This window comes from Canis aureus, chromosome 10, assembly GCF_053574225.1.
Source record: "Canis aureus isolate CA01 chromosome 10, VMU_Caureus_v.1.0, whole genome shotgun sequence".
Taxonomy (NCBI): Eukaryota; Metazoa; Chordata; class Mammalia; order Carnivora; family Canidae; genus Canis; species Canis aureus.
The window spans coordinates 65905951-65920549 of record NC_135620.1 but is presented as its reverse complement, the minus strand read 5'-3'; the positions used below and the strand labels follow the sequence as shown (position 1 = coordinate 65920549).

Genomic DNA, 14599 nt, shown 5'->3' with positions numbered 1-14599 from the left:
TAATAAAAGTTTAGTGCCTCTAGTTGTAAGAATGGGAGGGGTGGGCAATCCAACATGACATTAAACATATGAATTTTTAAACGATTATCTTGACATAACACTGCCCATACCCTGGTGTACACTTGTCCATACAAACACATCACAGTTGAAGTTGGAGTCTAAACAGTCCAATTTACATATATATTTTAAGGATCCTTCTGAATCATCATTTTGGCTCTTGGCAGTTAAGCATTGCATCTTGGGGACATTCTCATAATCATCTTCAGGATTAACAATAAAATTTGTTACATTCTTTGTAACCAAAGAATGTTAGCATTTCATTTACATTTCCTATTTAAATTTACCTAAAATGTTTTGTTTTGTTTTGTTTATTGGTCAGGGAGATGATTCCCAATTAGACTGCAGAGCCCTTAAAGTTAAAAGCCCTAGGGGATCCCTGGGTGGCGCAGCGGTTTGGCGCCTGCCTTTGGCCCAGGGCGCGATCCTGGAGACCCGGGATCAAATCCCACGTCGGGCTCCCGGTGCATGGAGCCTGCTTCTCCCTCTGCCTGTGTCTCTGCCTCTCTCTCTCTCTCTCTGTGTGACTATCATAAATAAAAATAAATAAATAAATTTTAAAAAGTTAAAAGCCCTAAAGGCTTTCTTTCTTTCTTTCTTTCTTTTTTTTTTTTGGCTTTCTTTTTTAAATTTGGTTAGAAACAGATCTTTTTGGTGCCTGAGTATTTACCCTGCAGGTGGCTCAATCAAGCATACCGGCCTCTTTCAGAAGTTAGTGGTATATTTTGAAATAATTGGGAGTTTTTACTACTGTAATTTGTATTTTCTGAATATTTTTTCCTTTAAATGCTATGCTATACCAGCATTCTGATGACATTTGAAGTAGCCTTTGGAGTATACAGTAAGTTTGAAGTTTAATAGCTTATGTTGCTCCTGGGAATAAATGATCTACTTTCCATCCAGCCTGGCTCATGTATCTGGACAGTAACTACTATGCTCCTATCTCTCCTTCTTCCTGAAGGCTGACTGCTTTTGCTGTATCAGTCCTGACATACACGTAGTGTTCTGAGTTGCTAAGAGTTCATCTTAGATCTGAGGCAGCTTGGTAATTGCTCAGTTTGTACTCTGCAATCTAGGTGTGATTTCTGCCCCACTTTCCTCACTATTGGCCTGCTGCTGACCTTGAGGTCAAGTCTAGACATCTTTCCCTAGAGTATTTTGGTGGCTTTATCAAAGAGCCCTTGCATTTTCCAGCTGAGCCTTCAAGACACTAATATTTTGAGGGTCTTCAGTATCTGAATACATAAGTATTATCAGTATCCTTGTGGTTACAAGATGGTGTAGGAGAAGAGAGGTTCTCATATTCTAAAAGTAGGCAAATGAACTACTGACAAAGCCCCATGCACAGATGCCTCAACTGCCCCTCCCAGCTAAGGGTACAAGTGAGTAGTTAAGCACACTCACATCCCTGAGTGGGATCTGTGACATGATGGGCATTTTCTCTCTTTCACGTTTACAGCCCAGTATCATGCAGATCAGTTGTAAATCTTGCAAAAATGTAGGGTTTCATAAAATGGATTAAAGTGTTCTCAGAAAAGTGCTTGAATTTTTGTAGCTGAGTTGGGCTTGTTAGTTATAGTTGATAACAAATTAAGTGCTTCAAATGGGAATGACTATCAAAAGATTAAGAAAAGTCCTTGGAAAATTGATAAGACCCTCAAAGTATTTTTGCAAACGTAACTCTTGTACAGAGAAATTCAAACATGGAAAGGTGAAGGATGTTGTGCCTTGTCTTACAGTTTGTCAGAACAATTACTTTCCTGCTAAAAAGTGAATGGTTGGTATTCTTAGTTAAGTGTAGAAATCAAATGTAATTATAGTTATGTCTAATTTTTAAAAAATAGAATAGTTTATTTTCATAACCTGTTTCTTTTTTCTTTTTAAGATCATTTAAAGTTTAGTCAATATTTCACATGAAATGATGGACCTTGCTGATAATGAATTTCCAGTATCAGTGTCCTTAAATTAGGAAAATCTCCTGTGGTCTTTTTGTCTATCTGGCTTTTTGTTTAGGGGAGTAGAAAATATTAACTGTACATGAAATTATAAAGCTGATGTGATTAGTGGTAAAAATCTGGATTGTACAGAAAAGTATGTCAAAGAGTATTAAAATTTGATAATTTCTAGTACACGTAAGTATATGAAAATCATATTTTTAAAAACGTATCTTATTTTTTCACATTGTTAAATATTCTTAATACTTTTTAATACAGATGTCCTTCTGTTGGAAGTGTATTACAAACAATGCTGAGAAAGAGTGCCTTTATATATACGTATTTTCTCATATCTAAGCTACCTCTATATCTATCTCTGCTACCACAAATCTGATTGAAAGGGGCCCCAGGTGGAGCCATGTCTCTTGATCTTAGGGTTGTGGGTTCAAGCCCCATATTGGGTGAAGAGATTGCTTAAAAATAAAATCTTTAAGGGGATGCCTGGGTGGCTCAGTGGTTGAGTGTGCCTCTTTGGCTCAGGGCGTGATTCTGGAGTCCCGGGATTGAGTCCCACATCAGGCTTCCTGCAGGAATCTGATCTCCCTCTGCCTATGTCTTCCTCTCTCTGTCTCTCATGAGTAAATAAAATCTTTTAAAAAAAAAAATCTTAAAAAAAAAGGAAAAAGGCCTGGGAGTTTTATCTAATAGTGACAGTTATACCGTATCCTCCTCCTCCTCCTCCTCCATTTGCTTTTTTCTACAAATATTATAGGGACATTTTTATTGATTGGCATATTCATAGAATTTATTTATTAATTTTTAAAAAGATTTTATTTATTCATGAGAGAGAAAGGCAGAGACACAGGCAGAGGGAGAAACAGCCACTCCCCCCCCAACCCCCCCTTCCCAGGTGGGGGGCCTGCTGTGGGACTCAATCCCAGGATTCCAGGATCAAGATCTGAGCCAAAGGCAGATGCTCAACCACTGAGCCACCCAACCACCCCCGTTCATAAAATTTATCCTAAAAGTATTTTCTATTCATTAATTGTTAACCGAATAACATGCTCCCACATTTTTTTTCTCTTTTAATTAAGGTAAATTTTGTAGTGAAATGTACAGATCGTAGGTATACAGTTTGATGAGATTTAATAATTACATATGGCCTTATAACCCCCACCCCCTCCCTCTCAAAATATAGAAAATTCTTCTACTTTGTATCACTCAGTGGGCATTTTTTCTTCTACCCTTCCCTATGCCCAAAGTGGAAATCTTTTTTCTTGGGGCAGGGCCTCCAGGCTGTTTACTCGGACTGAAGGTTGTGAGGGTAACAGGAACATTAACTCTGGTCTGTTGGTTATCTTATAGCTGCAAAGCCCAGTCGCCCAGTTTTAGCACAGAGTTACTGCCTCAGCTTGCCCCAGCAGGAAAGTGTGTCTGTCACAGTTTCCCTTTCCTTTCTTCTAGATGCTGAGCTCTTTATTCCCCCGAAGATCAACAAAAGAACCCAGTGGAAACTGAGCCTTCTAGAGTGATGGAGGCCAGCAGAGATGGTTTTCCTTGCACTCCTTCCTCCTCAAGGACCGGCTTTCGGGAGCTGGGAAGAGTAAAACGATAATCTACCTTAGTGGTGTGCAGAGTTGCACAGTGGACCTGAGCAGACACCAAGCAGTTCTGCTTTATTTTATTTTGTGCATAATTTTAATCCTTAGCAAACCAGTAAGCTTTAGCCAATATTGCATCATTTTGTAAGAATTACTGTTCTTTTGTTTAATGCTGTTTGAGAGCACATACTATTTATGGTAATCAGAAGATTGGCTTTCATTTCACAGCTCCCAGTCTGATTCATTTTGGGACCTTCGACAAGGTCACATAATTAATTGATCTGTGTTTCAGTTAATTGAGAGTGATGTTTCATGGCTTCTACCTCAAAAGCGTGAAGAAAAGAAAATAATGTTTTTAAATTGTTTTTATGTTCCTGGAGGAGAGATTTATATATAAAAAACATGGCTATTAGCGCTACAAACATTTGGTGAAATTTAACCCCTCAAAGGACTTCTTCACCTTGACCTAAAGCAGAATAAGTAGCTAAATATATCCTTTGAAATTCTAAGCTTTCAGATCCTGACAGCTGTTACTTTGTTACATCTTACCAGGGCAGGTGCTTCTAGTTATAACATTGAGCTCACATCACCTTAGGGACTATTTTTCCCGCCTGTGAATTTTCTGCTGATGAGTTGGCAGTGTTAGAGCTGGAACCGATTAGAATTTCTGAACCAGTATCATGCACATTGGGTATGGTGAACAGTGGTGCACAGTTGCAAGTTGTTCCTTTCTTCTCCCAAGAAATTGCTGTCTTTAGCTAAAAGGTTTCTGTCAGTGTCGAAGCCATTTCATTTATTTTTCCTTATGGTGCTTCACTGACCTTTGTCTTACAGTTATTTTCTTTGGAAAAAAAATGAGAATGTTTTCTCTTTTTTGAGAAGTCTAGAAAAAAGCTTAGTTCATTTTGACAATGATTTTGTGGCAGTTTCCTGGGTAAAGTTAAAAATTTCTTCCATGCTTTTAGTATTGGAACCGGGCCTTCATGACTGTACATAAACGATTATGGAGTATAGATAGGCCCAGAATTGTAATTACAGTCATTCCCTAAATAGCAAAATGTTAACTATAGCATCTAGGTGTGTTTGCTTGTATAATTAAACTTTTCTGTGTGTCTGAAAATTTTCACAAAATAATAGGGGAAAAAAGAAGGTACTTCCTGCCCTGTAGAAATCTACTTTTGGAGTCATACCCATAATTGATTAGCTGTAATTAAGTGCCCCACACTGAAAGGCTGCAAGTGCTTTATGTCTACTCTTCGACCTGGGTAAATGAACATGGTAACCTACATGACTTTTTAATATATTAGAGTGCTCTTGTTATGGACAATGGTAAGGGCACCCAACGCCTGATGGATTGGAAATAGAAGTAAATGTGTCCCTTGATAATACTGTGACTTTTCATAGATGTTCCATGTCCTTAGGATAATGTATTGAAGCAGCAAGAAAGAATTTGCTGAATACAAATTACTATCAATTACTATCTCTTTCCTGTGACCAAGATGGAGCTTTGTTCCTTTGGAGAAGCAGCAGGTGGGAGCAGACCTTCCGAACTGAAGGCAAAATCAAGGAAGAATTCATGGGGAAAGTGCAGTGTATGGGAAGAAGAGAAACTTGTGGAAGTGACGAACACTTAAATTTGGGGAAAGGCTCTGTCAGGATTCTAGATAAGAATATATAATTCTACCACTAAATTGGGACTCTGTCCCAAAGCAAGTTCATGCTGCAGTAAGCTGAAAACCCCAGTTATTTTGTTGGTCCCCTTGAGTCAGCTTGGCTCAGATGCTCCAGACAGCAAGAGGAAACTTGGAGAGGACGATCTCCTACAATCAAAGTGCATTAAATTTATGCTTAAAAAAAAAAAACTGAGGCAGGAGGTAATGTTTTTATTATGTCCCAGTGTAGCTTGGTGTAATTTTTTAGCACTGCCGTACACTTTAAAATACATTTTCCATACATGTCTCCATGTATGTGTACACACGTGTTCACCTTTCAGGCATTGTTTATAGTCCTAATTGGAGAGGGTGTTTTCAAAAATAAAACTAATGATTCTTTGTAATTTAAGGTGACTACAAGCTTGGGAAGCAAAATCAGCTTTTTTTCCTGCCTTCTTTGCCACCTCATCAACATGTGCTTTGTTAGAAGCACCACCTGGACAATCTCTTGGGAGTTTCTGGCTTCCTGTCCTTTCTCATCTGTCATAATTAGTAACATCGTAGTCACCAGGGAACCGTTAATACCCAAGACGTTGTAGACAAGTCAAAGCTAGTGCAGTTGCTTCTTGGGACGCTGTATTGATCTTGTGTTCTGTGCTCCGTGAGCCCTTGCCTGTGCTTCGCGCCTACATTAATCCTACTGGTTTGCTGGTGCCAGTCGGCCGTGCTTACCAGGCCTGGATCCAGGGCCGGACATTTCAGTCTTTGAGTCCATCTGGGCAAACCTGGATATTATGACAATGGCTCTGAGGGGCTTCTCCCTGGGGATGGTAGAGATGCCCTACCGCTCCTGTGAGTGCTTGAATGCGTGCATTTGGGTGTACGTGTGACTACACCATGGGAAGGGACGCCGAGGTGACTTAGTAAGCGTCTGAGTCGGGTTGTGGTCTCAGGGTCGTAAGATGGAGCCCTATGTCAGGCTCCGTGCTTAGTATGGAGCCTGCTTGAGATTCTCTCTCCCTCTGCCCCTCCCCTCCTGTCTCTTTCCCTAATATAAATAAATCTTAAAAAAAAAAAAAAAAACATGTAAGACTTTGGGGCTCCTGTATAAGAGAAGTCTAGCTAGCTCTGGTGATCATCTCCCAGAGGCCAGTTACTAGTATTTCAGTGTTTATCTCTGTTTTTTTACATCAGCTGTGTGAAGTAGGCATTAGGATTCAATTTTATAGGTAAGTGGACACAGGCCACACAGGTGATAGTGAAATAGGGTTTCAAGTTAGAGTTTGAAGCCCATTTCTTTCCACTGTTTGATGCTGCTCCCTGCCAGTGTTCAGATGCTGAGGTTTAGAGATAGGGCAGGGAATGTTTTGGGAACTGTCCTAAAAAAAATCTATGTTCCATTTACAAATGGCCCTGTAAGATGATAGGGAAGGGCCTCTCTGGTCTTAAGGGACTGTGTGTGCCTTCTGGCCCCTCAGTTGGGTTAGAATGACCAGCATAGGGCCGGTTCCCACAAAACCTACACCATTAGCCCTGGAACTGGCAGCCTCTATCCTGTGCCCATCCCAGATTCCAGCCGTATATCCGATAGGCTAATGGGGAATCTCGTGGGAGACGAGCAGCTGAAGAGTTGCCCCCTTTAGACAGATAGGTGTACCTTACTCATATGCCAGGTTTCACCAGCTTGTCACCATGATGGCTTGATAAGAACTGATACTGAGACCTAAGTGACTGTTGGAACTAAAAGTACAGTGGAAGCAGGGATCAGACATCTTCATCAGCTCTTCACAAGCCTTCATGGAGCATGAAGTGTACTCTGCTGCTTTGTGGGAGACTGTACCATAATAGCATGCTTCCTGCTGTTTATCAAAAGGAATGTGCCTCTACGCCCCAGCAGCCCTGACGCTCTAACCTATCTTCTTCACACTCCCCTTCTGAGCAGATTTAACAATGCAGTCGTTCCTGAAGTGGGGAGTACAAAAAAGGGACAGTCGTTCTAAGCTTGTTTTTCCCAGGAATGTTTACACAAGCAACACGTAATACAGGTCTGTGTTTCACACATACCCCGACTTTTGTTTGCCAGCTGTATATTTTAAGGCACCTGCTGCATATACGAACTTGCTCTTACCAAGTCAGGACACAGAGACACACGCTATGGAGGGAACACAAGGCTCGTTTAATACTGCAGGAGCAGACGTGGGCTCAGCTCCGTATGTGTAGGGTGGGTGCTCGCCCAGCAAAGCCGACGCACGGCAACCATGCTTCTTCAGAGTTCAGAAGCACCTTCTGTAGAGGAAGAAAGGCCCATGTTCCTCATACTCAAAGCGGTGGACCCACAGTGGTTGGAAGCCCTGAAGTGACGCCAGGATGGAGCCGCCCGTCCACACTGCAGTGTCTCTCTCGGGCAACACGTTTACCTGGGGGTTGTCATTGGGACACATGCTGCTCAGCTCCTTCTGCAGGCGGTTAGGGAAACCGCTGAGCATAGTGCTGCCCCCGCACAGCAGGATGTTCCCCATGAGATCCCGTTTGAGGGCAATGTCACACTTGTTAAGGCAGGACACTGTCTGGGTGTGGAGGCCCAGCTGCATGGACTTGATAAGAGAAGGCTTAAAGAACATTTCCGAGCAGAGAAACCTCTCCTGGCACAGGCTTATCTCCTTCCCGTCAGGCAGAGTGTACTGGATCGTGTGCACAGTGGCTGGGACTTTCTTCTCTTCGATGGGGTCCAGGGCCACAAAGCAGCATTTCTTCTTGATGTCCTCCACAATGCTTAGCTGGTCCTCGGTGAAGTGTTTCCCCAAGTTATTCATCAGGCCCATCAAGTAGGCTGTCAGGTCAGAGCCCGCGTAGTCCAGCCGTCCGGTGATGCTGGGCAGAGGATAACCCTCGTAGATGGGGACCACGTAGGACACGCCGTGGCCAACCTCCACCACCAGGCCGGACGTCCTTCCGTAGGAGTACATGGACAGGCGGGATTGGTAGGCGATGTGCATGGCGGGGGTGCTGAAGGTTTCAAACAGCATCTCGGCGTACTTCTCTCTGTTGGTGTGCGGGCTCAGGGGTGGGTCTGAGACCAAGACCGCGTGCTCCTCTGGGGAGATCTTCATCTCCTTGTGGAAGAGATGTTCCCAGATATCCTGCACCGTATCCCAGTCCACGATGATGCCATGCCGCAAAGGGTTAACTAGCTTGAGGCGAACCTCTGGGTTGATGAGCTCCTTCCCCACAAACGTCTCCTTGCGATTGTCCCCGGTTTTGGCCGTCTCCATGTAGGGCTTGCCCACCGTCGAGGAGATGTTGTGGGTGGGCTTTGGCAGCCCGGCGAAGCCACATTTGCAGTAGCCAGTGCCAAGGTCCACGACCACTGCTTTGGTCACCTCTAACCTGGGCTTCTCCCTGACCGTCGTTGATTTAGTAGGTTCTTCTGGCTCCGAACGGTTGCAGCGGACCCACACTGCCCGCTTTGCCGGGCCGTCCTTTAGGGAGGCCGTCTGGAGGACGTGGGCCTGTAGGGGGGCCTGTTCGCCGCCTCTCTTGGCAGGCCCATCCCCGATGATTCCTGCCTGTGGAGCCCACATGCTATCAAGAGCCATCTTGCTCTCAGAAAGTTCCTCGATCCCACTGGGGTCAAGGCCTGAAAGGCTTATTATCAGACGGCAACTTGGGAATTTCCCCAATGATGACATCACTGATTGTGACATAATCTGGTGACCCGGGGCTTTCTAGATTCTGGGAACCTGTGTCCCGTGTTGGGGTGGATTTAAGGTAGTGTTTTGGAGGTGACTTCACCCTTTTCTAGATTGTGTAATAAGCCTGATCTAGCCAATCACTTATTTATTGAGCACTTGCTCCGTGCAAGGCAGCTGGGAGAAAAAAGAAAACCTCTGTGCCCTCGTAGAGTTCACACTCTAGTCAGCAGGAGCTGGGGGGAGAGGCAGTGGCCGAAACACACAGGGCAGAAGATGGTAAGGGCAAGAGAGAAAAGGCAGGGAAGGGGCCTGGGGAGGGGAGCACGCTGCTGCTGCTTCCTCTACCTCTCCTCCCCTCTCACTCCCCCAAATAAATAAAATATTAGGAAAAAAAATAAAAGTGTTACCTTCTTGGTTCGATGGGTGAACCAAGAGGATGAAATGGCATCGAATCTCCAGAGAACAGGAGTTCACTTTGCTCGATGCCCGGCTGCCTAAGAGCTCACGTACTTGCCTCTGCTGTGCAGCAGGGGTTCGCGCGGCCGCCTTGGATTGTTTGACTTCACCTCAAAAGAATGTTGATGTGAAAACCAAAAGCATTTTTAATTTAGGATGACCCTGTCTTTCCTTCTCAACCTTCGTCTTGAATTCGGACAAATGTGCGGCAGCCCGACGGCATTCTCATTGCCCTGGATCCTCCGTGGCTGCTCTAACAAATTACCACATACTCAGTGGCTTCAAACAGCGTCTACCACTCCGGAGGTCGGGAATCCGCAGTCACCCTGCTACCTTCACCTACGTTCCTTGGCTTGGGGCCCCTTCATCTTCAAAGACCTGCCATCTCTCCCTTGACCTGACCCTCCTGACCCACCCTCTTACCAGGACCCTGGTGGTAACGCGGGGTCACCTCCCTGCCTCAGACTCCCCAACTCCCCTATCTGCGAGGTCCCTTTTGCCCTGAAAGTTACCATTCACACAGATCCCAGGGATTAAAGGTGTGCATACCTTTTGGGAGCCATCACACAGTCACTTGGCCTGTGCTCCCCACTAAGGCCTGCCAGGCCGTGTTTCACATGCTCCCTCCCGCTCCCTCCCGCCCCACGCCCGCCCCGGCTCGCCCCCTTGGCCCTTTGTGTCCGTGTGGGTGGGAGAGCTGCTGTGCTGGCTCAACGCCAGGCGCTCGCTCCACCTGGTCTCTGAGACCCAAGACACAGGGACCCAGGGGCCCCGCACGTCCTGCAGGCTGCAGTCACCGGACTCTCCACTCCTTTTACTTCACCTGTCAGGATCTTGCACGCTCGGATGCTCTCTCTTAGCAAAGCCTTTCCCCTTAGCTTCTACGTCCCCCTTTGTGTCCCTTCTCTCTCCGGGGTCAGGACACAGTGTGGTACCGATGATGGGAGAATATGGAGACGCTTGGCACACTGCCCCCAGGATGTTTCGCTCCTGGCATGCACGAGCCCCCATGCTTGGCACTAGCCATCCCAGGCGCTCGTGGGCTCCCTGGGGTCTCCGGTGCAGTCCTTCGAGGTTAGAGGCACCTACTATTACTCAGTATCTCAGGCCACGTTTGCTCCTCTGGCCCGAGCCTAGAAAACCATCAGGTGACTCTTCTTGAAAACAACTCCCAGGCCCTCCTATAGGGGAGAAAGAAACCTGTGAAGGTTAGACCAAGAAACCCATTTCTCTTTGAGCTGGTATCCTTGCTCCGGCCTTTGGGACACAGCCCACCCTGGATTCTCAAAAGGAAGTGAACTGGGCCCCTGTAATTTTAGCAGCTAGAGGAAGGGAGAGAGAGAATCTAGTAGGGCAAATGCCAAAGTACAGGGTTTCTTATGAATCACCTGGAGGCATTTTGTTTGTTTTTGTTGGGAGGACGGTTTGGGTGGCGGGCCCTATGGGAACCTAGTGAATTTGTCCGTTCTGTACCACAGGCCATCTTCCTTGCTTTGGAGGAGGTGAGGGATGCATCCCCCTTCCCTCACTCCCCACGGCCCATCTAATCATCTGACGTGAATACAGTTTGAAGCGAGAGATGTCACAGGGTCAACGAGAGAAGGCCTCAGATGCTAAGAGGAAGATCTTGGGTTGAATGGAGGACGGTTGGGGAACCACCCAAGTGGATGGGACCCCACCTTCTAAACTTCTGGAGAACCCGTCCCTGCTCTTGCACACACTATCACAGCCTGGCTTCGGTCCCCCTCAGGTCTTACAGGACGGTCTTCAGTGGCCTTGCCCCTCAACATCACAGCTAGACACTAATCTTTTTCAAATTTTCTAGCAGGCAGATCTGACTGCTCTGCCCCTGCTTTTTTTTAAAGATTTATTTATTTTAGACAGAGAGAGAGAGAGGCAGAGACACAGGCCGAGAGAGAAGCAGGCTCCACGCAGGGAGCCTGATGCGGGACTCGATCCTGGGACTCCAGGATCGCGCCCTGGGCCAAAGGCAGGTGCTAAACCCCTGAGCCACCCTGGGATCCCCTCCCTGCCCCTGCTTAAAGCGCCGTTGGGGCCCTCACGCTCTGGTGTGTTGGAGTTGAATGAACTTGAGTGAAAATACAAACATCTCAAGAGCTGTTTGCTCTTGGGCGAATCTTTAGGATTCTGAGCCGCCTTTTCCTCAGCTCTGCCTCCCTCTCAGGATCCCGGGAGGTAACAGGGAGGCACCTGGTACAGTGCCTGGCTTACTGGGGGGGGGGGGGGGGGCTCAGATATTTATCACCCCGTCAGCCAAGAGGCCGAGGAAGACAAGGTCGGTGGACAGGGCATCAGGAGCAGGGCGGTAAGGGGAGGGGGCAGCAACGCGAGGCCCCAGTGTGCTGGCCCCAGCCCCGTCTTGGGGCAGAGTCGAGTTAGGGGATGGCCGTGGGGGGGGGGGGGGATCCGGCCGGCCCAGGCCCGCCCTCCCCGGGCTGCCGGAATGGACCGGCCCTCGGTGACCTCACAATGGGGTGGGGGGTGCCAGGCAGCGCTGGAGGCCCAGCGGCTTATTTCTGCCCACGGAGCTCTGGGATGTGCATGTGAGAAAGGCGAGCCGCGGAGGCAGATGGCCGTGAGGAGCAGCCCGAGCCCCGCGCCCCTGGGCGCGGCTCGGGGTGACCCGGGGGAGGCGGGGGCGCTGCCGGGCCCCGACGCCGGCCTCCGGGACGCGCGGGCGGCCGCGCCGCTGAAGGCGAAGGCGCGGAAGGTGCGCAGGATCAAGGCCCTGGTCATCGACCTGGGCTCCCAGTACTGCAAGTGCGGCTACGCGGGCGAGCCCAGGCCCACCTACTTCGTGTCCTCCACCGTGGGCAGGCCCTGCGCGGCGGCCGCCCAGGCCGGCGACACCCGCAAGGAGACCTACGTGGGCCACGAGCTGCTCCGCACCGGGGCGCCCCTGAAGCTGACGAACCCGCTGCAGCACGGCGTGGTGGTGGACTGGGACTGCGTGCAGAGCATCTGGGAGTACGTGTTCCGCACGGCCATGAAGATCCGCCCCGAGGAGCACGCCGTGCTGCTCTCCGACCCCCCGCTCGGCCCCGCCGGCCAGCGGGAGAAGTACGCCGAGCTCCTGTTCGAGGCCTTGGGCGTCCCCGCCCTGCACGTGGCGCCCCAGCCGCTGCTGTCCATCTACTCGTACGGCAGGACGTCGGGCCTGGTGCTGGAGAGCGGCCACGGCGTCTCGCACGCGGTGCCCATCTCCGAGGGCAACGTGCTGCCGGGCCTGCCGGGCCGGGCCGACTACGCGGGCGGCGACCTCACCCGCTACCTGCTGCGGCTGCTCAACGAGTCGGGCCACGCGTTCACCGACGACCACCTGCACATCGTGGAGCACATCAAGAAGCAGTGCTGCTCCGCGGCGCCGGCGCCCGGCCGCGAGCCCGGCCTGCGCGTGGACTACGAGCTGCCCGACGGCCGGCGCCTGGCCGTGGGCCCCGAGCGCTTCCAGTGCGCGGAGATGCTCTTCCGGCCCAGCGTGGCGGGCAGCAGCCAGCCCGGGCTGCCCGCGCTCGCCGCCGCCTGCCTGCAGCGCTGCCGGGACGCGGGCCTCGGGGCGGAGATGGCCGCCAACGTGCTGCTGGGCGGCGGCTGCACCATGCTGGGCGGCTTCCCCGCGCGCTTCCGGAGCGAGCTGGGCCTGCTCTGGCCCGGGGGCGGGCTCGCCGTGGCCGCCGCCCCCGAGCGGAAGACGTCGGTGTGGACGGGCGGCTCCATCCTGGCCTCCCTGCAGGCCTTCCAGCAGCTGTGGGTCAGCAGGGAGGAGTTCGCGGAGCGCGGCGGCGCCGCCATCCACAGCAAGTGCTGAGCGCGGCGGGCGGGGCGGGGCGGGGCGGGGCGGGGCGGGGCCGCCGCTCATAAACCCGTCCGCGCCCTCGCTCTCGTCTGCTCTGGCTTCCTTGCTCTCGTCTGCCGCCGGGGACCGGGGGGGCGGGGGGGAGGACCGGGCGCCCTGCCCGCGGGCTCCCCGGGGCCCCCGCCCGCCGCCCGGCAGCGCCTCCCCGACCGACACCGACCCAGCGCCCCCGCAGCTGTTGGGGCCACGGAGCCAGGGGAGGCCCGGAGCCCGGGAGCCCTGCTCCTCTCCCCGCCTTCCGGCCCGGGGCCTTCCAGGGGGGCCAGCGCGGCCGCCCGCGCGTGGGCTGCGGTGACGAGACCGCGGGGCGGCCCGGGGGCTCAGCGGCTGAGCGCCGCCTCCGGCCCGGGCGTGATCCTGGGGCCCGGGATCGAGTCCCCCGTCGGGCTCCCCGCGGGGCCCTGCTGCTCCCTCTGCCTGGGGGTCTGCCTCTCTCGCTGGGTCTCAGGACTACAGAAGAGCTCAAATCAAGAAAAAGACCGCGGCCCAGGTGGCCTCCGACAACGGCAGTTCACCTCTGGAGGCTGGAGTCCAAGAGCGGGCTGCAGGCGCGGCTGGATCCGGTGGAAGCGACCCCCGGGTTGCGGACGCGCAGCTTGCCGAGCTCGGGGGGGGGCGGGGGGGCGGGGGTCGTCCTGCCGGCCGCACGCGGATCCGCGTTTTCCCGAGCGCCAGCCCCCGCGGCCCGCGGCCCCCCTCGCGCTCCTGCTGCCGCAGCGCCCCCGCGTGGCCAGCCCGTGCTCGCTGCTCCCGCTCGCGCCCCAGGAGCCGCGGAGAGATCCTGAGATCCCAGGATCCCGGGGCCCAGGCGGGGAAGCGGGGCCGCCGCTCGCTCCCACGTCCTCAGCCTCAGCCGCTCCGTCCGCAGGCCCCGCGGCGCTGCCCCCCGTGCCCCCCCGTGCCCCCCGTGCCCCCAGTGCCGCGCGTCTCCCCGGGTGGCAGAGGCTGTCAGGCCGCCGCCTCCTCGAAGTCCCCGGAGCCAGGCACAAGGACACGGGGTCCCGCCTGGGCGGCCGCCTAGCGCTCGGGGACCCCGCCTGCGGGAGCCGCGCAGCCGAGCGCGCTCGTCCGGGTCCCTCGGTCCCTCGGTCCCTCGGGCGACAGGGCGGCGGCCGGCGAGGATGCGAGGGGCGCGGCGGGACGCGGGGAGCCTGCCTGGTCCCCGGAGGCGGGGCGGGGGCGGCCTGAGGCCTGCAGTGCCGGGTGGCCGAGGGCCCCCACCCTGCTGGCGGGGTCTGGGGCCCCTCCCGCGCCCGCGGGCACGCGCAGCCCCGAGGAGCCCTGTCCGCGACGGCGGCGCTGGCCCGGGGCACACGAGTGTGCGCAAGGC

General features: G+C 52.1%; 3 protein-coding genes across 5 annotated transcripts in view; 2 read left to right on the top strand and 1 right to left on the bottom strand.

Annotated features, from left to right (window-relative positions):
* ELP1 (elongator acetyltransferase complex subunit 1) overlaps positions 1-5653 on the top strand; it is a 58628-nt gene extending 52975 nt beyond the window's left edge. For 2 of the 3 annotated variants that reach the window (XM_077912824.1, XM_077912823.1), the window contains exon 37: positions 3456-5653. In XM_077912824.1, coding sequence (XP_077768950.1) covers positions 3456-3523 — 68 coding nt within the window. In that variant the 3' untranslated portion in view covers positions 3524-5653. The remainder of the gene's footprint in view (positions 1-3455) is intronic. The other variant, XR_013388280.1, reaches the window with a different exon arrangement.
* Positions 5654-7399: 1746 nt separating this feature from the next.
* ACTL7A (actin like 7A) lies at positions 7400-9951 on the bottom strand. The gene has a single exon (XM_077912829.1). It carries the CDS (start codon positions 8946-8948, stop codon positions 7518-7520), a length of 1431 nt encoding a protein of 476 aa, XP_077768955.1. The 5' UTR covers positions 8949-9951; the 3' UTR covers positions 7400-7517.
* A 1936-nt stretch (positions 9952-11887) lies between these two features.
* Positions 11888-13239, top strand: ACTL7B (actin like 7B). Its single transcript, XM_077912830.1, has one exon. It carries the CDS (start codon positions 11983-11985, stop codon positions 13219-13221), a length of 1239 nt encoding a protein of 412 aa, XP_077768956.1. The 5' UTR covers positions 11888-11982; the 3' UTR covers positions 13222-13239.
* Positions 13240-14599: the final 1360 nt, after the last annotated feature.